This window comes from Bos taurus, chromosome 11 (assembly GCF_002263795.3).
Source record: "Bos taurus isolate L1 Dominette 01449 registration number 42190680 breed Hereford chromosome 11, ARS-UCD2.0, whole genome shotgun sequence".
Lineage (NCBI taxonomy): Eukaryota > Metazoa > Chordata > Mammalia > Artiodactyla > Bovidae > Bos > Bos taurus.
This window is the reverse complement of record NC_037338.1, coordinates 2,096,998-2,124,584: the sequence shown is the minus strand read 5'-3', so window position 1 is coordinate 2,124,584 and position 27,587 is coordinate 2,096,998. Positions and strand designations below refer to the sequence as shown.

The 27,587-nt window shown below is 48.5% G+C and overlaps 1 protein-coding gene across 2 annotated transcripts in view; it reads right to left on the bottom strand.

Moving 5' to 3' along the window:
* The window catches only part of KCNIP3 (potassium voltage-gated channel interacting protein 3), a 96,144-nt gene that overhangs the window by 13,873 nt on the left and 54,684 nt on the right, over positions 1-27,587 (bottom strand). The window contains exon 1 of one of the 2 annotated variants that reach the window (XM_024998535.2): positions 15,935-16,378. Within the exon in view, the coding sequence (XP_024854303.1) occupies positions 15,935-16,037 (103 nt within the window). The 5' untranslated portion in view covers positions 16,038-16,378. 2 annotated transcript variants of the gene reach the window in all.

The following is a 27,587-nucleotide window of genomic DNA, read 5'->3' as shown; positions in this document are numbered from 1 at the left end:
ACCAGGTACGGTGCCCAGGCTGTGCACTGCACAAATGGACCGGTTGCCGCTCAACAGCACACTCAGGTGTGCCTCCTGGTCTCTCTGCTGCCCTGCTCCTCACACACAATGGGCCCTCCCTGCTGGGCTCACCTGGAGCATGCCCACCCTCTCAGCCATATGGTGGGATGGGGGTGGGAGGTGGGAGTGAGTCTTGTACTGGAAACGCACTAAACAAGGGGAGGTGGAAAGGAAACAGAGACAAGTTACAGGGCACCTTGACCTTTAAGACCCAATTCCTGGACCACTTCCTCCATGCAGCCCTCCCAGATTTCCCCCAGGAATGGGAAGGGCACCCCTCTTGGCTCATCACACTGCTGCTTGGCTGCATTTCGTGTATGGGCTTAATTCACATTTGAGTAGAAAGTAAAATTTCAAGTTCTCTGTCTGTAGGGTAGGGACCAGATCTTTTATTTAATCACAACACATCAAAATGGACAGCAGGGTCACACAGACACGAATTAGAAAGAAGAAACCCAAACTATCTCTATTTACAGATGACATAATTATCCATGTAGATAGTTTCAAAGAACATACAAAAAAATCCTCTAATAAATGAGCTTAGCAAGGTCACAGGATACCAAGTCAATACAAAAATCAATCACAGTTCTATAGAAGACCTATATGCAGCAACAGAGACCCAGTGTAGCCAAAAACAAATAAATATATAATTTCAAAAAATGGTCCATATTAAAAAAAATCAGTTACATTTCTATTGATCAACAATGTACCATTGGAAACCAAAATTCTAAAAAACTTGCTATATTAATTACAATCACCCATCTCATAAATGAAGTAGGGAAAATAGATTAAAATATTAAAAAATACAAATAATGAAATATAAAATGATAATAAACAATAAAAATATAAAATGTAAAAATAAATAGGTAAAACAATCTAACAAAACATGCACATAATCTGTATATTGAAAACTACAATATGCGGATAAAAGAAATCACAGAAGATTTAAATAGGTAATGAGACACACTGTGCCCATGGATTGAAAGGCTCAGCATAATAAAGACGTCAATTATCTTCAAAATGATTTACAGATTTAACATAATTCCAGTAAAAATCCCAGGACAATTTTTTTTTTGTAGATATAGATACACTGATTCTAAAACTTATGTGGAAAAGCAAAACAAATAGATTAGATAAAAGAAAAAAGTGGTAGAAATCAGTCCATCTGATTTCAAGACCTTATACAACTATAATCAAGAATGTGTGGTGTTGGAGAAAAGACAGACACAGATCAGTGGAGCAAAACAGAGAACCCAGAAACACATCCACATAAATATGACTGAGAGGATTTTCCACAAATGTGCAAAAGCAATTCAGTGGGAAAAGTTTAATTTTTTTCAACAAATGGTGCTAGAAAAATTGGACATCCATGTACTCAAAAAATGAACTTTGACCTAAATCTTATTTCTTATACAAAAATTAACTCAAAATGGAGCACAGATTTAAAAGTCAGATGTAAAACTATAAAACTTTTAGAAAAAAATAGGAGAAAGTCTTTATGGCCTGGATTTAGGCAAAGAGTTCTTAGGCATGGCACCAACAGAATGACTTAGAAAACACTGAAAACCTGTACTTAAGAAAAGTTTTGCTCTGTAAGAGACATTGTTAAATAGAAAGGGAAACTACAGATCTGCACATTGAACTTCTAACAAAGGATGTTCAGAATATATAAAGAACTCTCAAAATTTATCAGTAAGAAAAAGTACAACTCAAATTAATATTAATAAATGGGTAAAAAAAAAACACCTGATCAAACACTTCACCATAGAGGATATACAGATGGCAAATAAGCATGAGAAAGATGTTTAACACTGTATTTAATTAAATAAATACAAATTAGAGCCACGATGAAACACCACTGCACGCCAGTACGAATCATGTGCTAAGTCGCTTCAGTCGTGTGACTACAGCCCACCAGGCTCCTCTGTCCATGGGATTCCCCAGCCAAGAATACTGGAGTGGTTGCCTTGCCCTCCTCCAGGGGATCTTCCCAACCCAGGGACTGAGCCCGTGTCTCTTATGTCTCCTGCACTGGCAGGCGGGTTCTTTCACTGAAAATACAGAAAACAAAACTCCCCTGACCCTACTTTCCTCTCAAGCTGTTGCTCTTTTCTCTCCTTTAACTCACCGTCTTCACTTCCTCTCCTCTTGGTCTCCCTTGATCCTATTCCTCTGGGGCCTGTGCCCCACCACTCCAAGCAGACTGCTTTTCTTAGATCACCAGTGATCTCCATATCGCTAATCCAGGGATCAGCACAGTCATCTTGACTCCTCAGTCATACAAGGACAACACGAGAATGAAAAGCATAGTGACTACACGGATGAACTTTGAGGATATTACGCTAAGCGAAGACGTCTAGAAAGACGAATACTGTACGATCTCAGTTATATGTGGAACCTAGAAAAGCCACACTCACAGGAACTGAGAGTAGGCTGGTGGTTGCCAGGAAACAGAGGGTAGGGGGTGGTGAGATGTTGGTCAAAGGGTACCAGCTTCCAAGTATAAGACGAATACGTTCTGGGGGATCTAAGCTACAGTATGGTGACTACAGGCAGCAATACTGTACCGTACCCTTGAAAGTTGCTAAGGGGTAGATCTTTTAAAATTATTTTTTAAATTAAGTAATTAATTAACTATTGGCGGCACTGAGACTTAGTTTTGGTGTGGGCTTCAGTAGTTGCAATGCATAGACTCAGTTGTTCCGAAAGGCATGTGGGATCTTAGTTCCCTGACCAGGGATCAAACCTGTGTCCCCTGCATTGCAAGGTGGATTCGTAACCACTGGGGAGCAGATCTCCAATGTTCTCACCACCACCACAATAACAAAAAAATGAGGTGACGGATGCATCAGTTATCTTTATTGTAGGTGATCTTTATATAAGCTTACACAATGTTAGGTATTGCTGCTGCTGCTGCTAAGTCGCTTCAGTCGTGTCCGACTCTGTGCAACCCCAGAGACGGCAGCCCACCCGTCCATGGGGTTCTCCAGGCAAGAACACTGGAGTGGGTTGCCATTTCCTTCTCCAATGCATGAAAGTGAAAAGTGAAAGTGAAGTCGCTCAGTCGTATCCGACTCTTAGCGACCCCATGGACTGCAGCCTACCAGGCTCCTCCGTCCATGTGATTTTCCAGGCAGGAGTACTGGAATGGGGTGCCATTGCCTTCTCCTGTTAGTTGTTAATTATAGCTTAATACAGCTGGAAAAACAAACAAATGAACAAAAAGAAAATTATGTGCCCATTTCACTTTTGAACATAGATGCAAAATCTTAAAGCACGTTAGGTAACTTAATCTAACTGAATTAAAAAAAAAAATACACCAGGATCAAAAAGGTTTTATCTGTAAGAGTGTAAGGAGAGAAAATCATATGAAAATCCTAATACAGAAAAAGCATTTGATAAACATCCACCTCTATTTATAATTAAAATAAACAAGCAAAAACTCTTAGCAAACTAGGAACTTTATAAGGGAACTTTGTAAACTTGATGTGGCTTATATTTGTAAAACAAATATTTCTTTACAGAAAATATTAGGTTTAATGGCAAAGGGTCACAAACATTCTCTTTAAGATTTGGGACAAGCCAAGGCTGGCCACAGTTACCACTAATTGATGTCTGGCCAATACTCTTAAGGAAATTTTGAAAAAGGAAACAAACAAACAAACAAAAAAACCCCAGACAGTGTAAGAGTTGGGAAGTATAAGATAAAATTAACACTGTTTATAGATGACACGGTCCCTACACGGACCAAAGGCATCAATATACATGAGAGTTCAGTATATGCTGCCAGACGTGAGATTAATTCATGAAAATCAATAGCAATTTTCTACACCAGCAATAACCATCTAGAAAATACAATAAAAATAACATTCATAATAGAAATAAAAACTAAAACATATCTAAGTATTAACCAAAACTCAAAGAACCTCTATAAAGAAAGATAATCTGAATAAACAAGACATTCCATCTTAGATATGATTATAATAACATTATAAAGATGTTATTTCTCCTGCGATAAATTATAAATTCAACACCATCTCAATAAAAAACCCAGTTGGATTTTTGAGGACTTTGATAAATTTGCTCTGAAATGTATAATAAAGAATTTAAAAATCCATAAGCCTGGTGGGCTGCCGTCTATGGGGTCGCACAGAGTCGGACACGACTGAAGCGACTTAGCACCAGCAGCAAGAATCTAGAAAGGAAGAGTAAAGAGGGAGTTTTCCCTATTATATACTAAAGCATTTATAATCACTGTAATACAAATTGTCTACAAGAATAGACAGACACACTAAAAACAGACCAGAGAGCTCAGAAAGAGGCTGAGGTGTAGCGGGGCCTTCCCAGAAGCTTTGGGGAAAGGCCAGTTGTTTAGTATAATAGACGGTGTCAGGAAAACTGACTCATCATATAAAGAAAATAAATCATAAAGAAAATAAATACCATGTGCAAAAGCGAGCTCCAGATTAACTAAAGATAACACGTGAACAGTGAGCTCTACAGTTCAAATAAAGTGTAGGGCTTTCCTGGTGACCCAGTGGTTAAGAATCTGCCTGCCAACGGAGGGGACATGTGTTTGATCCCTGGTCTGGGAAGGTCCCACATACCACACGCCCCGGACCAACTAAGCTTGTGTGCCACAACTCTTGAGCCAAAGTTCTAGAGCCCGCAAGTTGCAAGTAGAGAGTGGCCCTTGCTTGCTGCAGCTAGAGAAGCCCGCTTCCAGCAAGAAAGTAGCTGCAGCAGCCTTCTAGCGCAGCCAAACATAAATAAAACTTTACAATAAATAAAAATAAAATGTAAAACAGTATCTTGCCAACCTAAAGGTGGGGGGAGATTTCTTAAAACTTCAAACCAGAAAGGACGAAAATTGATGAACTCCATGACATCAAAGGACATCTGCTCAACAAAGGGCACCATGACGGTGAGGGGCGCTCGACACAGTGGGAGGAGACAGCAGGCAATATTTACAGCTGACGGAAGAAGAAGGTCTAGAATTGATAAACGTCGGAAAAGGAGACCAGAGACATGAATAAGGACAGGAAGACAGCACAACCTCCTCAGCAAACAGGAAATGCGAATTACGATGAGAAGTCCACACCTTCTGATTAACAAGAAACAAGAATGATGAAATGAGGGTCACAGGAGAGGACATAGATCAATGGTCATTTTTAAACATGCTGGTGACTGTGTACATTGGTACAACCACTGTGGAAAACCACTTGCATTTTCACATCTGCATACCTTAGAAAAGGCAACCCACTCCAGTATTCTTGCCTGGAGAATCCCCTGGGCAGATGAGCCTGGCAGGCTACAGTTCATGGGATCGCAAAGAGTCGGACATGGCTGAGCACACAGCAAACCTTAGGGCACAGTAATCCTCCCTGGGGTACACATGCCAGAGAAAACCATTGCCCAGGGGTCCCTGGAGCACTCCACAGTAATGATAGCCTGAATCAACCAAATGTCCATGGACAACAGAGCAGATAAATAGATTGTGCCCCCACCGGAGGAAAGATTACACTGCAGTGAAAAATGAATGACCTATAACACAGAGCAGTGTGGGTAAGTCTTAGAAACAGTGTAGCTGAAAAAACAGTCCTAGGAGACCATGATTCTATTTTGTTTTTTGGTATAAAATTCAAAACCAAGGAGAATGCCCTCCTGGTCCAGTAGTTAGAACTCCATATATATATATATATATATATATATATATCCATCCTTAATGTGTTTAATGTGTTATGTTAATGTTCTTGGTCTCTCAGTTGTGCTCGACTCTTTGTGACTCCATGGACTGTAGCCCACCAGGTTCCTCTGTCCATGGGATTTTACAAGCAAGAGTACTGGAGGGGGTTGCCGTGCCCTCCTATGGTGGGTATTCCTGACCGAGGGATTGAACCTGAGTCTCCTGGGTCTTCTGCATTGCAGATGGATTCTTTACCCGCCAAGTCATCGGGGAAGCCCATAATGCATTTAGTATAGGTTAATTAAAATATTTAAAAGTAATTAGAGTCCCCAGAGCAAGAGAGGGGAGAGAGAGAAAACACCTTTGGTCGGGATGAACTGTTGGTGACTTGGAAAATAAGCACTGCAATCCCAGGAGAAATGGTTAAAGGATATACACAGGAAATTGACAGATAAGGAAACAGGAAAAGCTAATAAACATGCACATTGGTGTTCAGAATCATGAGTATGAAAAACGCATCTGAGAACGATTAGAAAGAAAAAGTTACACCCAATGAACCTGCAAAATCAGCAAGTTCCTTACAGAGTCAAGCCTCAGTCAGGAAATGTGGGCTAACTTCTTCCTGAGCTCTGGACTCACCTGCCTGCTCACCACCTGCAAGTGGAAATCCAGGAGGTCCTTAGATGGACCAAACCCAAACTGAGCTCCTAATCTCCCCCTGCAAACCCACTCCACCCACAGCCTTCCCCAGCTCAGTTGATGGCAACTCCACCCTGTGGCTGCTCTCACCAAAAGCTTGGGCACAGACCTTCCTCCCAGCCCTCAGCTCCCATGCAAACCCTGCCAGCGCTCCCCTCAACCTGCAGCCGCCTCTGAGCCCTCCTCCCACCTCCACTGGTCCTCCCCCGTAAACCATCTCTTCTGCCTTGCCTTCCGGCTTCTGCCCTGCATCCTGCTGGTCTATTTATTTTACAAATAGGGCTGGAGGAAGCTGCTGAAAACATTATCCTCAGGTCCCTCTCTGTGCAACAGCCTCCCCCAGGCTCTGAGTATAAACACAGAAGTCCGTAAATGGCCAATAACTGTGCTCCCTGCCCCCCAGCTGCTTCGCCACTCCCTGGATTCAGCATGCTGCCCCTCTAGCCGCTCCAACCCACCAGGCGCACTCTGTTGCTGTCCTCTGGCTTGAATGCTCTTCCTCAGAATCCACACTTCCTGCTTTCCTCTGCTTGACTGTTACCTCCTCCAGGGTGTCATGCGCCCCACCATTCCTGTCTTCCCTCGTCTCTGTTTTCCTTTCTTCATTTGGCCATGACTTTCTGGCATATACATATTTCTCTGTTTACTGGTGTGATTGACAGAATTTTGTCTCTTTCCACAACTCATATGTTTTGGTTTTGTTTCAATTGCACTATTATTGCATGCATGCGTGTCTGACCCTTTGCAACCCCATGGACTGCAGCCCTCCAGGCTCCCTTGTCCATTAGATTTTCCAGGCAAGAACACTGTGGGCTGCTATTTCTACTTCAGGGGATCTTCCCAACCCAGGGATCAAATCCCAGTTTCCCATGTTCCCAGCGTTGGCAGGCAGATTCTTTACTGCTAAGCCATTATGGAAGCCCAATTTAAAAAAAAATTATTAATTTTTGTCTGTGCTGGGTCTTCTATGCTGTTCCCCTCAGCAGCAATGAAGTTGGGGCAAAGGGGGGCTACTCTCCAGTTGGGGTGTGCAGGCTTCAGCAGTCACAGCCCACGGGTTCAACAGTTGCAGTTCCTGGGCTTTAAGGCACAGGCTCAGTGGTTGTGGTGCATGGACTCAGTTGCTCCTAGGCATGTGGGATCCTCCCCTGACCAGGGATTGAACTGGCATCTCCTGCACTGGTAGGTGGATTCTTTATCAATGAGCCACCAGGAAAGCACTTCCCCTTCCACCTACAACTCACATGTTGAAGCCCTAATCCCAAGTGTGATAAAAGCTCTTTAGGAGGTAATTAAGGTTAAATGCCAAAAAAAGAGAGAAAAGAAATGCAAAAAAGCAAAATGGCTGTCTGAGGAGGCCTTACAAATAGTTGTGAAAAGAAGAGAAGTGAAAAGCAGAGGAGAAAAGGAAAGATACAGCCATTTGAATGCAGAGTTCCAAAGAATAGCAAGGAGACATAAGAAAGCCTTCCTCAGCGATCAATGCAAAGAAATAGAGGAAAATAACAGAATGGGAAACACTAGCGATCTCTTCAAGAAAATTAGAGATACCAAGGGAACATTTCATGCAAAGATGGGCACAATAAAGGACAGAAATGGTATGGACCTAACAGAAGCAGAAGATATTAAGAAGTGGCAAGAATACACAGAAGAACTGTACAAAAAAGATCTTCACGACCCAGATAATCACGATGGTGTGATCACTCACCCTCATTTAGAGCCAGACATCCTGGAATGTGAAGTCAAGTGGGGCTTAGGAAGCATCACTACGAATAAAGCTAGTGGAGGTGATGGAATTCTAGTTGAGGTATTTCAAATCCTAAAATATGATGTTGTGAAAGTATTGCACTCAATATGCCAGCAAATTTGGAAAACTCAGCAGTGGCTGCAGGACTGGAAAAGGTCAGTTTTCATTCCAATCCCAAAGAAAGGCAATACCAAAGAATGTTCAAACTACCACACAATTGCACTCATCTCACACACTAGTAAAGTAATGCTCAAAATTCTCCAAGCCAGGCTTCAGCAATACGTGAACCGTGAACTTCCAGATGTTCAAGCTGGTTTTAGAAAAGGCAGAGGAACCAGAGATCAAATTGCCAACATTCACTGGATCATTGAAAAAGCAAGAGAGTTCCAGAAAAAACATCCATTTCTGCTTTACTGACTATGCCAAAGCCTTTGATTGTGTGGATCACAATAAACTGGAAAATTCTAAAGGAGGTGGGTATACCAAACCACCTGATCTGCCTTTTGAGAAACCTGTATGCAGGTCAGGAAGCAACAGTTAGAACTGGACATAGAACAACAGACTGGTTCCAAATAGGAAAAGGAGTACATCAAGGCTGTATATTGTCACCCTGCTTATTTAACTTATATGCAGAGTACATCATGAGAAACGCTGGGCTGGATGAAGCACAAGCTGGAATCAAGATTGCGGGGAGAAATATCAATAACCTCAGATATGCAGATGACACCACCCTTATGGCAGAAAGAGCCTCTTGATGAACATGAAAGAGGAGAGTGAAAAAGTTGGCTTACAGCTCAACATTCAGAAAACGAAGATCATGGTATCCAGTCCCATCACTTCATGGCAAATAGATGGGGAAACAGTGGAAACAGTGGGCTTCAAAATCACTGCAGATGGTGACTGCAGCCATGAAATTATTACTCCTTGGAAGAAAAGTTATGACCAACCTAGACAGCATATTAAAAAGCAGAGACATTATTTTGTCAACAAAGGTCCGTCTAGTCAAGGCTATGGTTTTTCCAGTGGTCATGTATGGATGGGAGAGTCAGACTATAAAGAAAGCTGAGCGCCAAAGAATTGATGCTTTTGAACTGTGGTGTTGGAGAAGACTCTTGAGAGTCCCTTGGACTGCAAGGAGATCCAACCAGTTCATCCTAAAGGAGATCAATTCTGGGTGTTCATTGGAAGGACTGATGTTGAAGCTGAAACTCCAATACTTTGGCCACCTGATGCTAAGAGCTGACTCATCTGAAAAGACCCTGATGCTGGGAAAGATTGAGGGCAAGAGAAGAAGGGGACAACAGAGGGTGAGATGGTTGGATGGCATCACCGACTCAATGGACATGGGTTTGGGTGGACTGCGGGAGTTGGTGACGGACAGAGAGCCTTGGTGTGCTGAGGTTCATGGGGTTGCAAAGAGTCAGACATGACTGAGCGACTGAACTGAACTGAAGGTTAAATGAAATCCTAATAAAGGTGGGGTCCTAATCCAAAGGATTTGGTGACCTTATAAGAGGAGGAAGAGTGATTTCCTTTCCAAAAGGAAGGGAAGGAAAAGCCATGTGAGGACACAGCAAGAAGGTGACCGTCTACGTGAGAAGAGAGGCCTCATCAGCAACCAACTCTGCTGGCACCTTGCTGGGGACTTCCAGCCTCCAGAATTGTGGGAAAATACATTTCTGTTGTTTAAAGGCCTGGTCTGTGATTTTCTACTAGGGCTTCCCTGGTGGCTCAGATGGTAAAGAATCCACCTGCAATGCAAGAGACCCAGAACTGATCCCTGGGTCAGGAAGATCCCCTGGAGGAGGACATGGCAACCCACTCCAGTGTTCTTGTCTGGAGAATCCCATGGACAGAGGAGCCTGAAGGGCTACAGTCCACGTTATGGCAGCTCAAGGAGAACAAGCCAGGTGGCCCTCCTGTCTGCTCACAGCTCACCCAGTCTGGAACAAGGCCCCCACGCAGTGTGGGAGGTGCCCTGTAACACATGCTGGGTCGGATCCCTCACAGCTGTTTTCTTGGGTGGGTCCATGAATTACTGACTGGGATGTCAACTTTTTTTTTTAATTTGGCTGCGCTAGGTCTTAGCTGCAGCGTGTGGGATACTCTAGTTGTGACACATGGGATCTAGCTCCCCGACCAGGGGTCAAACCTGGCCCCCTGCATTGGGAAGCGAGAAGTCTTAGCCACTGGACCATCAGGGAAGTCCCTTGGGTGTCAATTTTAATGTCTCCAGGCTGGGCCTATCTCTTGAAGCAACGTTCCCTGTTGCTTACACCTGTTGGGCAGGGATGGGTGAGGAATCAGAGAGAAGCGATATTCCAAGAATCAGGTGCAATGACAGCAGGGTCAAAGGGTAACCCCGGCAGGGGGTCCCGGGTATGCCAAGAGGTATGTGGGCATGAGAACCACCTAAGAGCCAAAGAGTGGGAAGGGCTTGTCTGATCTCCATTCCAGAATGGCCTCTCTGGTCTCGGGTGTCCAACAAAGTGACACAGAGAGGAGAGACTGGCCCTGGCTGCCAAGTGGACCAGGGCAAGGCGGTCCTGGGCCCTAACAGCCACCTGCACCGCTTTCCTCACCACGCTGAGTAGCCTTGTTCGGCAAAACCATGAAGCTGACTTGCCTCTACAGTTTCCCTTGTGCTCAGCCCTCCCCTTCCCTCTCCGAGGGCTAGTCTGGGATCATCCCCTCTCCATCAGGTATTCGTGATAACCAGGGCATCAGCAATACGGATTTCACCTCTTTATCAAACAAGCATTTTGTCAAAGGCATGAAAGCATAAGGCTTTAAAAGAAAATTGTTTTATGGTTGAATATTCCATGGTTGTTTGTGCTAGTGGTAAAGAACCTGGCTGACAACGCAGGAGATGTAAGAGATGTGGGTTCAATCCCTGGGCCAGGAAGATCTCCTGGAGGAGGGTGTAGCAACCTACTCTAGTTTCTTCCCTGGAGACTCCCATGGACACAGGAGCCTGGCAGGCTATAATCCATAGGGTTGCAAAAAGTCAGATACGACTGAAGCAACACAGCACGCATGCAAAGTCGTACCATGGTCTGACAGGTTACAGACCAGGCTTTCTTCCCACTGAGTAAAAGCCTTAGTCCCTGTCCCGTGTCCCCAACTCAACACAGCCCTCTCTGTGCAAGACCCGCCTGCAGGGGTGAGGGAAGGGTGGCTCCGAGTTTTCAGTCTTTTGAGCTAAGGTCACAAGGTACTGGGCGAGGGGCAGCCCTGTGCATGACTCCCCCCACCTGGCTGCCCTTACACCCCCTTGAGGCTCTGCACTACGATGCTTCCCCTGCCAGCCAGTATGCGGCTTCACTCCCCTTTGCAGCTAAGCTCCAAGCTGCTCTGTCCACACTTGCTGGTTCCAATCCCTCCTGAACCCAGAGGTTGATCAGCCTGCCCTTGGCGCTGCAGCGCATTCCTGCAGTGAATGAATATAACCAGCCCAAGTCTTGGAACATGTCGGAAGCACCATGGAGACACTGGCTCTCCCAACAGGCAGACCAAACCCTGGAGGAGGCTGTCTCCACGTGGGCACTCCCCATCCTTCCCCTCCGCTCTGTTCTCCTTACCCGTCTGTACTCAGGCCCCAACAAGCCACCGGCTCTGCCCCCACCCCAACCAGAGGGACCTCCCCTCCGAGGGTGTCTCCCAGGGCCACCCTACAGGGAGGGCCAAGACCCTGCACATCTTGTGTTCCAGGCCTGGTATACAATGGGTGTCCCGTAAGTATGGCTGAAAATGGCCTATGATTTACCCAGACTCCACACCTGCTGTTTGGCAGGCAGTGCTGGGCACACCCTGGGGCCACAAGTGTATGGACACAGTGCTTGCAGCCTTTGGAGAGGTCACTGTAAGTGGGGACAGGGATCTAGAAAATTCCAGGACAGTGTCATCTAATACAACCCCAGGGGCAGGGATCCAGAAGGGCCAGGGGGAGTTCCCAGGGGGGAGATGGTGCTTTTAATCCCATTCCCCACTTACAGACGAGGAAGTGGAGCTCAGACAGGAATAGTGATTTCCCCAAGTTAATGTCAGCATGTCAGGGACCACGTCAGAGCTGAAAGGCAGCTCTCCTAGCCCCTGGCCAGCGCTCCTTCTAGAACAAGGTTTCTCAACTTTACCACTGACATTTGGGTCTGAGCATTCTTTTTAAAAAAAAATTTTTTTTTTACTTTGTGGCCACACTTCTTGCTATGTGGGATCTCAGCTCCCTGAGCAGGGTCTGAACCCTCACCCCCTGCACTGGGGGAATGGAGTCTTGGCCACTGGACCTCCGGGGAAGCCCCTGGGCCTGAGCATTCTTTGTGGGGAGGGGCTGCCAGGGCCTGCGTGATGTTTAGCGGCATCCCTGGCCTCTACCCACTTGATCCCACTGGTACCCTTCCCCATCAATTGTGGCAATCCAGAACGCCTCCAGACATCACCAAACATCCACTGAGGAGCAAAGCTGCTCTCAGTGGAGAGCTACTAGTTAGAGCTCGGAAAATGTGGACTGAGATAAGAGAGGCAGCAGCCCCAGTCAAGCCCTGGGCCACAGATGTGGACGACAGTCTGGTGTCAGGGCCAGGCCAGCCTTACCAATGAGCAACCAGCTTACCGGTTCAGGCTCACTTTTCACCAGGGTATCCACACTTATGAGATCCCTTAGATTTGTGTCGGGTCGGGAACTTTTTCAAAGTGCTTCAGCTCACCACACCCCTGGGAGGTGTACAGGGGGAGGTATTCTATCAGTGTCCTCATTTTCTTGTTCTTGCTTAGTTCTAAGCCATGTCGGATTCTTTGTGACCCCATGGACTGTAGCCTGCCAGGCTCCTCTGTCCATGGGATTTCCCAGGCCAGAATACTGAAGTGCATCGCCATTTCCTTCTCCAGGGGATCTTCCCGACCCAAGGATCAAACCCGCATCTCCTGCACTGCAGGCAGGTTCTTTACCACTGAGCAACCTGGGAATCTGGGACACTGAGGCTTGAGAAGGTTTGATGCACCAAGTCACCCAGTGAGCTAGCCGCCAAGCTAGGCTGGGACTCCCCGCCGACGGAGTCGCCTAGAGACAGAGACTGGTAGGACAGAGAGGAAGGTCTTTCAACTTCTGCATCTTCTTCTAGAAGCCCGTGTCCCCAGAACTCAAATCCATTAGTTCCTAACAATCCCCAGGGGCACCATAACTCTGGTCTCTTACAGATGAGAACTAAGGAGGCTCAAAGAGGACAAAAGACAACATCCAATCAAATGCACGTCTTCTTGGAGGGGTGCCCTCTTCTCTCAGTGCCAGCTCACATCCAGGCTGGGGCCCAAGGGCCTGGGCTCCTCACAGCCCATGACAGTCCCTTAGACACTGCCTGGCCAATGGGCCCTTCCAGGCACTTAGCTGGCATCATTGCCATCAACACGGACCATCTGGTACTCAGAATTCCCTTCCTCTAAAAAAAAAAAAAAAAAAAAGAATTCCCTTCCTCTGATGCAGGAAGAGGTGGCTGATCTGAGTGACAGAATGTTTTCAACCGTGACTCAATTCTGCTATTAAGAGTAATCATCCTCTAATTACTGGTGATAGCCATGGTTCACAAAGTTTGTGCATTTACTACATACCAAGAATGATCCTGAGGGCATCAAAGCCTTTACTCAACTAGTTCAAAGTCTGCTTCAGTCCTCCGGGGCAGGCATTATTATTGGCCCCACTTTATAGACAGGCCAAGGCTCAACCAGGTTAAGCCAGTATGTGTGGGTGACAGGAGATCCGAGCTCAGGGATCTCTGGCTGATTCTGAGGCTCCGTGCGCCTCCCACCGCGTCAAGACCCCAGAAGTCAGAAGGCATGAGTGGACAGGTATACCAGAAAAGACAAACTTATTAGAGCGGGAAGTGGGCTTTTCAGCAAGTCGAATAAACCACCTGTGCTCTTGCACGTCTGATCCACCTTGTAAACAAATCCCTTCTTAGAAATCGCAAAGGTAAACTTCAAGCTCCTAGAACCACAAGAGTGATGGGCTCCCTAAGAAGAATGTGTCGTGTCAATAACAAGTAGAGCGAGGCTGGCTGGTGGTCCCAGAAGGGCCCAGGAAATGGAGGAAGAGTAAAGTAGGGGCCTCAGATTCCCGAGTACCAAATCCCCCCTGCCTACGATGGACTCCAGGTGGGGAAAGGATGGGGGATGGGGGTGCAGTAGTGCACGCAGGAGGCATGGGCTCTGAGGGCACCACTGGGTGAGATGCCCCCTACTCTGCCTGTATTTCCCATGGAGGTGCCTGTCACAGACTCTCCCTGCCAGGGCCAGTATCCATCCAGCCAAGTGCAGGCCCAGTTTAGGCAATTATCTTCCCAGGGAAAGTCGCTCAGTCGCTCCAACTCTTTCTGACTCCATGGATTGTAGCCCGCCAGGCTCCTCTGTCCATGGGTTTCTCCAGGCAAGAATACTGGAGTGGGTTGCCATTCCCTTCTCCAGGGGATCTTCCTGGCCCAGAGACTGAACCTGGGTCCCCTGCATTGCAGGCAGATTCTTTACCATCTGAGCCACCAGGGAAGCCTACCTTCCCCAGCTACAATGTAAAGTTCAAGATGGCGCCTCTGAGAACCCCCTTCAGCAAGCCCCTTCTCTCGGGGTCTCCTGAACTCACCTTGAAAGGTGTGATGTGGCTCAGTGCCTTCTGAAGGGCACACGGCCACGGGCTTCAGGCAACAAGTCAGACCTGGGCCTGGCCTCCTGGCCCCGGGGCCCTATCCTGCCCTCAGCAGGGGATTGGGGGGCACATCCCTAGGCCAGAGGGTGTGCTGGACAGTTCAGAGGCAAGGGCAGTTTCTCGCTCCTCCCCTCCCTGAGCCTCTGGGTTTTAGTCCCAGGAGCTGGAGCCTGGCAAGGTCAGCAGAGTGCTGAGCCAGGCAGGATGCCCATCCTCCCCTGAGGACCGCAGGGGCGCACAGGTGACGGAAAGAAGACCGGCCAGCCCCTTCCCCACAGTCCAGAGGGACAGGACACAGACGATAAGTTACAGCCCTGGTGGGTCAAGGTCCCCCTTCACAATGGATGTGCCCTGGAGGGGCTTCCTCTCCTAACCTGCCCAGAGGTGGGTGGGAGGTACTGCGTCCGGAAGCAACTCTTAAGGGTACCTACGTGTCAGGGGTCTCCGGGACACCGTCAGCGTCTGATTTAAGAGTTTGTCTGTCTCCTCGGTTAATATTTATTGGGACGAAAACAGTGGCGCCTGAGGGTTGGTTACCCATTCCTGAGTCTTGCGTGGGGAAAGGGGACTGGATGTGGGCTACGGGTGAAGGGCCGGCCTCATCACGAGACAGAGGTTTTGTGTTACTCGTTGCTGCAGTCAGACGCCCTGGGCTGAGGGTCGTCCCTGCTGTCTTCACCCTCTGCCACCTCCCACCGCCGGGCGCCAAGCTCACCGGGGGCGGCTCGGACCAGCGGGCCTAGGACAGCCGGGGATGCCAGCTCAAGGCTTCTCCCGGGATCTCGCTTACACCCATCTCGAACACCGCGGCTGCACCCACTCTGGGGCTTTTCAGTCTGAGCCCTCTATGCGCCCTTAGATCCAGACCAGCTCTCGGGAGCCAGGAGGGGGCGGTGGCCGAGACGGGCAGGGCCGCGGAGCACAGCGTCCCCGAGGGCCGCTCCTCGCCGGGTGGACCTGGGTACCCGCACCCCGGAGCGCAAGTGCTGCTCTCTCCCCTCTGACCGCCGGCCCCCGGCGCAGGGCCGCCAAGGGGCGGGTGGCCACGCGTTACCTTCCATGGACATGGGCTCCAGGATGCCGAACTGCTTGAGGACGGCGATGAACAGCAGTACCACCACGGCCATGGCGCACAGCTCCATGCCCTGGATGCCCATGGCGGCCCGTGCTGCCTGGGGCCGGGGCGTGCCCCTCGCCCTCACGCTGCCTCCGGAGGCACCGGGGCCGGTGCTGCCCGCCCGGCCTCTAGGGGAGACCGCGGCTCACATGCCCCTGGCAGGCGGGGCTGCAGTCGTCGGCGGGGCCGGGGCCCCGCAGAGGGCGGCGGCGGCGGCAGCGAGCTGGGGCCGGCCCGGAGGTCGGATGCGGAGCTGCGACAGAGCCGGAGCGCAACTTTCCGAGTCAGCCGGCAAACTTCGAGGCGCGGCGGCGGCGCGGAGCGCAGCTCGCGTGGCCGGCTCTGGCCAGAGGCGCCTCCATGCCCGGAGCGGGCGCCGCGCCTCTTTCGGCCCCTCTCCAGCCCCAAGGGCTCCAGGGCACGGGGGCGCGGCGGCGGCGGCGGGGGTCCCCAGCGCTCCCGGTCGCCCCAGCCTCCATCGCGGCTCCCCGCGCGCTCATTGGCCTAGGCGCGGCGACCACCAGGGGAGGAGTCCCCTGCGGGCTCCCCTCCCACCACCCCCCACACACACCGTGCGCGCCAGACCGGGAAGGGGCGGAGGGAGGTGGCCCCGCCCCGCACGGGCCAGCCCGCAGACGGTGCCTGGCGCAGAGCCGGCGCTACCCAGCCAGCCCCCGCGTGACCGAGTGGTCCGCGGTTTTAGAATCGCTCGTGCAGGGTGGGGCTGTGTGGCTGGGGAGGGGGCCGGGGCCGGAAGGGAGCACCAGCGCCACTCCCCGGGGGAAGTCGGGGCTCCACTCTCCCGATGGAGGGGCGCGGAGCCTGGCCACCGCCGCTCTTCGCCCGGCGGGCCAGGACACAGCTGGCCTTCGGAGGATCCGGGAAGCCCTCTCTCCCCAGGGTATTTCCCACAACCATCAATCCACGGCCGGAGATTGAACTTGGCCCTGGTCTGGCTTCCGTGCAGAAATGGAAAAGTTGGTACTCAAAGTTCTCGAGTTCATGCGCTCGAGGCTTTTTAGGAGGGAGTTGGGCTTTGGCATTAGAGTCTACTAAACTGAGTTCAAGTCTTGACTTTGCTGCGTGACCTTGGTCGAGTCAGGGACTTGCAGCCTCCTCCTCCTCGTCCACAAAGAGGGGCTGGTGCCTGCCTTTCCGGCTGTGGGAAAGAGCCGAACGGATGTCAAGTGCTACGCGCGGGCAGTTCGAGGGAGTGCTAAATCGTTTGTGGATCGCTTTCTTCCTGCCCGGGGACACAGAGTAGGAAAGGAAAGCCGCTCAAACGAAGGTGAAAGAAAGGGGAGAGGTGGGGGCGTGGCAGGGCGGAGCCCGGAATCCTCCTAGCCCCCAAACTCCGGGACTTGGGGGCCGAAGCCGTGACTCTCTGCTGCCCTCCGGCGGGCGCTGCGCGCGTGGTGCACTCACCGGCCCAGGGCTCCGAGCGCGGCCACGGTGTGCTGCTGTGAACACTAAGTTCTGCTGTTCTCTGGTTTCTTAGTGGAGGGGGAAATCCAGCCCCGGACCACGCCCGTGAAAGTGAGCCCTGTTTGGACCTAGGGCTTGAACAATAGCGGCTCCCATTTATGGAGCCTCTGCTACCCGCTCTTTCATTCAACAAATACTGAGCGTGTACTGCGCTCTAGGTGCAGAGGGGTGTGGCGTGGCGGAAAACCGCAGCGTGCACAGCCAAGGGCCCTGCTGGAACTGCAGGCGAGCCGAGCCTTTAGGTTTACTTGTAATCCTTAAAGGCTCCCCCAGTGGGTATTCCTCTTCTCCCACTTCACAGGTGAGAAAACTGAGACCTAGAGGGTGGATTATGGAAGGGGATACAAGTGCACCCCAGGCCTGCTGAATTCCAGAGCAGATGTCCTAGGACAGGGCACTGCTTCTGGTGGAAACTGAAGCAGAACCTGGCGTCTCTCTCTGTCTGTGCAGTTCAACGTCACTGTTTAACACAGGTGGGTAAAAGACTGAGTTATTGGAGATATTTTTAAAGAACTGTAAATCCGCAGCGTTCAATTCCACTTAAGTGGGCATGTGGTGAGTCTCCGCTGACCAAAAGCAAGAGGTCTTAATGGTTCTGTTGGAACCCACGAGTTGCTTGTGAGTAGTCTAGAAAGGTTAAAAAGCCTCCTGCCATCTAATTTACACACTTCAGTGCTGAGCAAAGTGTAGGCCTTTTTCCCAGCTAGTTCGCCAGTCCTCACTCAATAGCCTGGTTAAGAGCCCAGTGGCATGAAACCTCCCTAAGCCTATTCCTCATCCATAAAAGGGGTTTCCTTGGTAGCTCAGAGAATACAGAAAATGCTTGCAAGGTAGGAGATCTCCTGGAGAAGGAAATGGCAACCCACTCCAATATTCTTGCCTGGAGAATTCCATGGACAGAGAAGCCTGGCGGGCTACAGTCCATGGAGTCGCAAAGAGTTGACTGAGTGACTAAGCACTCTCACATGCATTCATAAAAGGGGTGGTGGTGGTGATGGTCCAGACCCTACAGAGACCTGTAAAGAATTGGATAATACAAGGCCTGGCATCTGTCGCAGGCTCTGATGGCCCATGTTCTCCGAGCAGGGTGCTAGACTTAAGATAGACGGAGGGCAGGGGGCAGAGAAGAGAGCAAGCAAAGGAAGCTGTCTCGGGGTGAGGGGGGTTCCTCCTGAACTGCCCCGACTCTGCTTCCTGCCTCAGTTTCCCCTGGTGCTCCCAAACACCTCCCCCATGAAAGTTTCAGTGACTACCCATAAACACTGAGCTAGAAACCAGACATCGATCCCTGGCTATGCAGCGTAAAATATTAACGACGCCTAAGTGGGTACCAGGGCTGAGAGGAGAATGTCCGCTTGCTTGGCATTAGCAGCCCAGGCCAGGGGCCTAATGGATGGGAAGCTGACTGCCCTGCTCGCTCACTAGCTTGGGGCCTGCCAGCTTGGGGGCCTACCCAGGCCCACTGAGGCTGTGCCAGCAGCACTTTCAGAGCCCACTTGCCCAGGACCTGGAGCGGGGAGCTGGCAGACAACCCTCCAAGTCCCATACATCCTCGCCACACCCATGAAGGGCCAGGCTAGGCCTGGCCGTTTCCAGCTGTCTCTGGCTCCCCTCCCAAGGGGGCATTTGCTCTGGCACTCATTCACCCCTCCTCACCCCCTAAAGGCCTCAGGGGGCAGGAAGCAAGTTGGGTGTTGGCTGTGCTCCCTGACACCCGCTCTCTGCCTTAGGGGAGGGGCAGGCTCAGGGGAGGAGTGCAAACAGAGAAATCTCTGCAGGGCAGGGCCGCAGAGGTAGGGACTCCAGGGGCTGCTGGCTCTTCCTCAGGAGACAGGGGAAGGCGGGCGAGGGGTGGGGGTGGCTGAACCCTCACTGGAGACCTCACAGGTGGTATGGGAGGCCCCAGAGGGACTGGTCTAATTTAGAATGTTTCAGAGACCCAGCTGCTTTGGGGCTGGGTGGGGTACCCTCTAAACCTAGGCTTGCACCTCGCACCTGAGGTCATAGTCTTCCTTTGGCCTGGAATATTTTTTTTAACTTTTAATTTGGAGCGTAGCCAATTGACAATGTGAAAGTTTCCACCGGACAGCAAAGGGACTCAGCCACACATACACACGCATGCATTCGCCCTCAAACTCCCCTCCCATCCAGGCTGCCACATGACATTAAGCAGAGTTCCCTGTGCTGCACAGCAGGTGCCTGGAATATCTTTGGTGCCAGTCCAGTTCTACAACCAGGAAGCCACCCTGGAACCCTGCACTAACCCCCTGCATGAACCCTGTGTCCTTCGAACCCCCAAGGCCTCTGCTGCCTGGGCTACACCTTCCCTGCTGCGTGCTGGCCATCAGCCCCGACACTTCCCACGTCATCCGTGGTCATCTTTTCTCACCAGCTGCCCCGCCCACCCCTGTGAGCTCAGACCCTGTCAGCTTGGCCAGCATTCACTGGGCGCTGCCTGCTTACTGTTCCTGACCGCCTAGCTGCCCAAGGATTTCAAGAGGCCTTTCAACTCTTAAGGGAGAGATTGGGACGGACACGTGCTGTTCAAGAGACCCATTTCCTGCAGACAGCCCAGCAAGTTGTTCCTGTCCCAGTTCTCTGGAGGGCAGGCCTTCCTTGGTTCTACCGCATTCTATTGGGCAGAACGGGCATCATGCAATTTAGTCATCCTTCTCGTATTTCATAACAGCCGGACGAGAATGCCCAGGAATGGAATTCCACAGCCAAAGAAATGCCTCTAAGATTCCTCCCTGTGATGTCCCAGGGCTCCTGCAATGCAGTGCAGCCAAAGCTGATCACGCAATCTCACCCCAAACCAGTCCCCCCTCAAGCTCTCTGTCACAGCTGCTCAGGCCCAAACCCTGGCTCTTAGACTGGGCTCTGCCTGTCCCCTCTCCGGCCCAGTCTGTCACTCAGCCCTGGCACCGTGCCTCTTTCTCCTCCATCTCTGCTCCTGGTTGCCACCAGCCTGGCCACACCATCGTCCCTTTCTCCTGGACTCCTGACTCTGCCCTCCAAGCAGGGCTCCACCTCCTCCACTCTGCCCTCCTGCCTCCGTTCAGCAGCCAGAGTGATCATCTCAAGGTGAACATCAGGTCCTTCTCTTGCTTGAAACCTCCAGTGGCTCTCTGACTCAACCCTGGTTGTGTCTGCCTGCTCTGTATTCCTCCCTCTGATTTGGTAGCAGCACCCTGATTTCTGGCAGGCAATTTCAGAGGTTTGGGGACGTGACTGGTCCATCGACAATGATTCTTCTCCAACTCCAGAATGCCGCTGCACCGCCATGCGACTGGCTCGGGGACGGGCACCACATGGGGGCCAGGGTGATGACAGGCCTCCGTGGGCCTGGCCCTGGGACGGGAGGGACGCTCTCTCTCTTACAATGACAGAGAGTTGGACGTCCTGCCGCCAACTGAGGAAAGCAAGTCTGAGGATGTAGTCACTTCATGAGCAAACAGAGCAAAGGGCGGAGAGAAAGAGACTGAGTCCCGCTGACAGTGTTGTGTGCCTGGATCCAGCTGTCCCTGATGGCACATCCAAACCTATTTCTTCCAGTTAGAGGAGCCAATAAATCCCCCTATTGTTGCTTAAGCTGATGTGATCTGGGTTGCTGTCCCTCGCGACCAAGATGTTCCTGATGAATGAATTCTCCACGACTCATAGACCAAAGATCAAAATCCCTAACAAGCCCCATGAGAGCTGCTGGCATCTCTGAGCACTTACTACTACCAGGCACTTCAGTATAACTCATCTCCCTCATTCCTCACAGATTCCGATCTCTTGACAAGAGGAAGACATTAAAGCAGAGAGTGGTTGATGCTTTGTTGAAGGGCACACAGCTGATAAACCACAGTGTTAGGATTTGAACCCAAGCAGTCAGCTCCACAGCCTGTGATTTTTAAAAAAGTATTTATTTATTTGGCTGCACAGGGTCCTAGCCACAGTGTACAGCCTTCTGGGGATCTTAGTTCCCCAGCCAGGGATCAAACTTGCATGCGAAGGCAAATTCTTAACCACTGAACCACCAGGGAAGTTCTCAGAGCCTGCGATTGTAATTCGGCACCACCTTATCCCTCTAGACCTATAAGGTCAGGCTCCTCCACCTCTCCTTGGCTCACATGACCCCACCCGCGCCCACAGCTGCCAGGACTCTCCCATCCCCAGGTCTTTGTGCAGGCTCTTCCCTGAGCCGCAGTGCCCTCCCTCCTCCTCTTCTTCACCCACCCTAGTCGTTCTTTGAGTCTCAGCTTCATGTCTTGTCTACAGAGGGGACTCTCCTGGCCTCCTCCCCCTTGTTAGTCTCTACATTAAGCTGAGGCTGGTCATGTGAACCAGGGCCAAGTCCCTATTTGGAACCCTGACCTGTTGGCAGACTTGGCCAAGGCGTTACACCTCTCCGAGCCTTCCTTTCCTTCTTGCAAAATGGGGTCACTTGATGACATTTACCTGCCTGTCACACTGAGCTGTGAGCATCTGACAAGCTGATGGATGTGAAAGCATCCTGAGACACACGTGAAGGGCCCGAAGGAGCTTCTTTAGGCCCACGGAGGGAGCGACAGAGAGGGGTCCAGTGCCCAAGCCCTCCAATCGAACAGACCCATGGGACTGCACAGAACCGATTCACATAATCTCTGTCCCAGCCCAACTGCAGATGGAATGGGAGAGATTCATGGCCACAGGTAATAGAAAATCTTCATTCATTAGCTTAAACCACAAGGAACTGTATCATGTCAAACACAGGAAGTCCAGTAGGAGGCTGGCTCCAGGGACAGGCAGCTCAGATTCAACAATACCTTTAAAGGTACTGGTTTCTTGTATCTATCTACACTGCAAGCCACAGAGTGTCTATCTTATCCACAGCAGACTGACCTCATGATCACAAGATGGATGCCTAGTTCCGGACATCACACCCTGGCATATCCTGGAAAATATTAAGGGACCATCTCTTCCTGTGTCTCTTACTTATAGCAGGGAAGACTTTTCTGTTAAACTTCTCATGAACAATCCCTCATGTTTGATCGGCTGGAATTGTTTCACATGCCATCCCTAAACCAGTTGCTAGCAAGAAGAGTGAGAACACCAGTGTAGCAGAGACTGCTGCAGAAGCCTTAAGACAGTAAGTGGCCCTCTCTAAACAGGGAGAAGGTAAGGAGTGTATTGAGACAAACAAGCAACACTGCACAAAAACCTTCTGTTTACAGTACCTAGGCCCAAGATCCAAGGTCTTATCCATCTGCCTGCTGAGTAAAGAGACATTAAATAAAGAGAATCAATTTCCTCCAATGCAGAGTTTTAAAAAGGCTTCAGAATGTGTTTCATCGGCCCCTACTGATAGGCCTCTCTGTGGGTGGGGCTTAGATAAGTCAGTGATGTAAGTATTTCTTGAGCCCTCACCCTGTAGATGGTCCCGGTGAGTGTTTTGCAGAGGAATTGGCTTCTTTTAAAAAAATATATTTTATTTGTTTATTTACTTATTTATTTGACTGGGTCTTAGTTGCAACAGCAGGTGGCCAAAGTATTGGAGCTTCAGCTTCAGCATCAGTCCTTCCAATGAATGTTCAGGGTTGATTTCTTTTAGGATTGACTGGTTTGATCTCCTTGCTGTCCAACAGACTCTTAAGAGTCATCTTCGGCAACATAATTCAAAGTCAGGTTGCATCGGTTCAAATCGTGGCTTCTCCACTTATTAGCCATGTGATCTTAGGCAAGTAACTTAGCCTCAATTTGATTCAGTTTCTGCAACCATAAGTGGGAATGGTGACGTCTATATCAAGTGAGTATGAGGGTAAAATAAGCACATGTAAAACACTTCGAACAGTGTCCTTTGCCCATCTGAGGGCTGTAGCTTTTGTTGTTATTACAGAAAAAGGATTTATTGCACATCCTTGGCTCAGAGGCCAAGGAGGAATATGGGTGAGCTTGAATACGTCTGTGTTTTTAACTATACAAATGCCACTATCTCTCTCAACTCCCTTGAGAGCAGAAAAGGAAGTTCCAATCATAATGGAATAGCTGGCATCAGACCTCTCTTACCACGGAAAACAACTGGGGAAAAAATGTAAAACAACTCTGTGCGGGCATTGGACAGCAATTAACACAGGATAATGGTCCTTGAGAGACAGAATCACATTAAATGATTCCCACATTCATTTCATCTTTATCCCTGAGCATATTTTCCAAAATGCAGTAAAACCTCCCCGTACTAGTGGTCACACTGGGTAGAGGAAAAAGAAATCAGAGTTCAGAACTGCTTAAGTGGCTGTGATTTAAGGAGAGCAGGGATCTGGAAAGAAGGAAGCCACAGTGCAGGATCAGCCCCCAAAATCTATATGAAACTCTCCCCTGGCCCTCAGTTCAGGTTGTACATGAACGGGGAACGTCAAGAGGACTTGCTGAAAATAGCTGCTGGGAAGACTGATTGCTGGACAGAGATTTCAGAGGTCACACAGCTCCAGGGAAATACTGAGGTTCATGCCCAGCCAAAACGGAGGACACAGGTGAACCCTGTGCTCTCCTTTGAGATCACGAAAGCCACACTTCGGAATTAAGACCATGCCTTAAGAAAACAGCTACACTCTATAAATAAGGGGGAAAGCTGAAACAGACCTGCCTTAACAAAGCCAAAAAGTAAGCTTTGACAGAATTAGTGTGATTTGCCAGGAATTTAACTGCCTGCCAAAACAAAGCTTAACACTCTCTACAGGAAGAGAAACTAATCCAGAGGGTCCACAGCATCTCATTTACAGTGTTTGCCTCGCAATGAAAGACTGTTGAACATAAGAAGGAAAAGGTGGCCGATCATGGAGTCAACAGAAACAGAAGCCAGAGGTGCCCCAGATGCTGGGGTTAGCAGATGTGCGTGAGTGCTCCGTCGCTTCAGTCATGTCTGACTGTTTGTGACCCCAGGACTGTAGCCCACCAGGCTCCTCTGTTCATGAGGATTCTCCAGGCAAGAATACCGGAGTGGGTTGCTATGCCCTGTCCAGGGGATCCTCCTGACCCAGTGATCGAACCCACACCTCCTACATCTCCTTCGTTGGCAGGTGAGATTTTTTTTTACCACTCATGCCACCTGGGAGGCCCGGGGTTAGCAGATAAGAACTTCAAAATAACTATACTTAATATTTTTATACATGGAAAAAGAAATGGATGAGATGAATGAAAAGATGAAGTTTAAATTTTAACAGAGAATTGGGATCTTGTGTCAGGGCTTGGTAAAGGAAGCAGAACCACCATCAGTGATATGGAGTAAGGGCTTAATTATAAGAATGAGTCCTTACACAACTGTGGCAGCTGGGGAAGAGGTCTGTGGAAGGTGGTCCGTCTGCCTGTCCTTGAAGTTGCTGTAGGTCAGCAGATTCCAGAAGACAGGAAAAAAAAAAAACCTGGACATGAAGTGAAGGTGAGAACAAATTGGAATCCACATCTGCCTCTCACTGCCTCCAACCCTGACAACACAGGGGACCCATAGGAGCTGATCCCATCTGCCAAACAGCTGCACATGGCTCAGTATTCAACAGAAAGTGAAAAGTCGTACCAAGAAACAAGAAAATACAGCTCATATTCAGGGGGAGGAAAACAAAACAGTCAAAGGAAACTGTCTCTGGGCTTCGCTGGTGGCTCAGTGGTAAAGAATCCATCTGCCAATCCAGGAGACATGGGTTTGATCCCTGATCTAGGAGGATCCCACGGAGCACATGCCACGGAGCAGCTAAGCCCGTGCGCCACAGCTCTTGAGCCTGGAATCCGCAACTACTGAACGCAGGTGTCGCAATTACTGACGAGCAGGTGTCGCAATTACTGACGAGCAAGTGCCCTGGAGCCCGTGGCTCTGCCACGTGAGAAGCCTGCACAGCAACTAGAGAGCAGCCCCCGCTCGCCTCAGTAGAGAAAAGCCCCTGCAGTAACGAAGACCCAGCACGGTCAAAAATAAATAATAAAAACATTATCAAAAAGAGGAAGAAACTGTCTCTGAGTATCATAGGATGCCAGATTCAGCGGACAAAGACGTCAAAGTATATTCAAAGAACTTATGGAAACCCTATTTTAAAAATTGAAGGAAAATATGACTGATGACTTAGTGGATGGAGAATCTCAATAAAGTGAAAGAAAATATAAAAGAACCAGATGGAAATTCTGGAGATTAAAAGTCAAGTAACTGAAATTTAAAATTCATTACAGGGATTCACTAGCAGATTTGAACTGGCAGAAGAATCAGTAACGTTGAAGACAGATTGATAGGAATTACGGAAACAAAAGAACAGAGACAAAAATGAAGAGTCTCAGATACTTGTGGACAAATATTAAACCCACCAACATATATGTGATGAGAGTCCCAGAAGAACTGGAAAAAGGAGCAGAAAAAATATTTGGAGAAATAATAGCCCTGAAGTTCCCCAGTTTAACAAAAAACATAAACCTACGTATCCAAGAAGCTCAAATAATCCAAAATATACTCATGAAGATATTCACACCTGTACACATCATTGTTGAATGGAATACAAAGAAAAAAATCTCAGAAGCAGCAAGAGAAAATGGACATATCATATACAGATGACAATATGAATTTAAGCTGATTTCCCATCAACATTATGGAGGCTGGGAGAAAGGGATAGTTAGAGCGTTTGGGATGAACGGGTACACACTGCTATATTTCAAATGAATAACCAACAATGACCTACCGTATAGCACAGGGAACTCTGTTCAATGTTGTGTACCTGGATGGGACAGGAGTTTGGGGGAGAGTGGATACATGTGTATGTATGGCTGAATCTATCATTGTTCACCTGAAACTTACCACATTGTTAATTGGCTATTGTTGTTCAGTTGCTAAGTTGTGCCTACTACCCTGATACAAAATGAGATTTTTTAAAACGGGTGCTGGAAAGCAGTGGAATGACATAATTAAGGTGCTGAAAGAAAACATAAATTATCATCCAAGAATTCTTTATTCAGAAAAAAACTATCCTTCACAAGGGCTTCCCTGGTGGGTCAGACGGGAAGGAATCTGCCTGCAATGCAGGAGACTGGGATTTGATCCCTGGGTGGGGAAGATCCCCTAGAGAAGGGAATGGCTACCCATTCCAGTATTCTTGCCTGGAGAATTCCATGGACAGAGGAGCCTGGCGGGCTACAGTCCACGGGGTTGCAAAGAATTGACTGAGCAACTTTCACTTTTCATCTTTCAAAAATGAAGATAAAGACATTCACAGATAAATATAAAGGATTCATTACTACCAGAACTGCCTAATGAGAAATACATAAGAAAGTCCTTCAGGTTGAAAGAAAATAATTCAAATCCACAGAAGGAAACAAAGGGTGCCAGAAATAGTAATTATGTGGATAAATTTAAAATATTGTATAAATATATTTTTAAAAATTTCTACTCTTAAGTTCTTTAAAAGATATAAGTTTGCATAAACCAATAATTATAACACTGTATGTTTTGGCTTATAACAATATATGGATATAACATATGTGATGATAAAAAAAAGAAGAGAGAAAAAGAAAACATATTGGAGGAAAGTTTTTATATTTTATTGAAACTAATTTAATATTACTCTAAGATAAACTGTGATAAGTTAAAATGTATACTGTAATCCCTAAAAGATCCACTAAGCAAGTAACTCAAAATAATAGTTTTGAAAATCAACAGGGGAATTTAAATGGTACACTAAAAAACATTTGTTTTACACACCAGGGGGCAGTAAAGAAGGAAGAGAACAAAAAAGTGACACTTAGAAAACAAGTAGTAAAATCACAGATTAAATACATCTGTAACAATAATTATAGTAAATGTGAATGAACTAAAAATGAATGGGAAAAAAAACTGGAAAGAATATAAGGAAGATGTGGGCAAAGGACAAAGGTAAAAAAGACTAACAAATGTGTAAACAGAGTCCCAAAATAAGAGGAGAGAGAAAAAGGGACAGAATTAAAATCTGAAGAAATAATGGCAGAAAATTTCCCCACACTGATGAAAGATATTACACCACAGTTTCAACAAGCTCAACAAAACCCAGGCAGAATAAATACAAAGAACACCACAGTTAGGCATGTCATGGTCAAACTGCTGAAAACCAGCAGTAAAGAGAACACTTTAAAG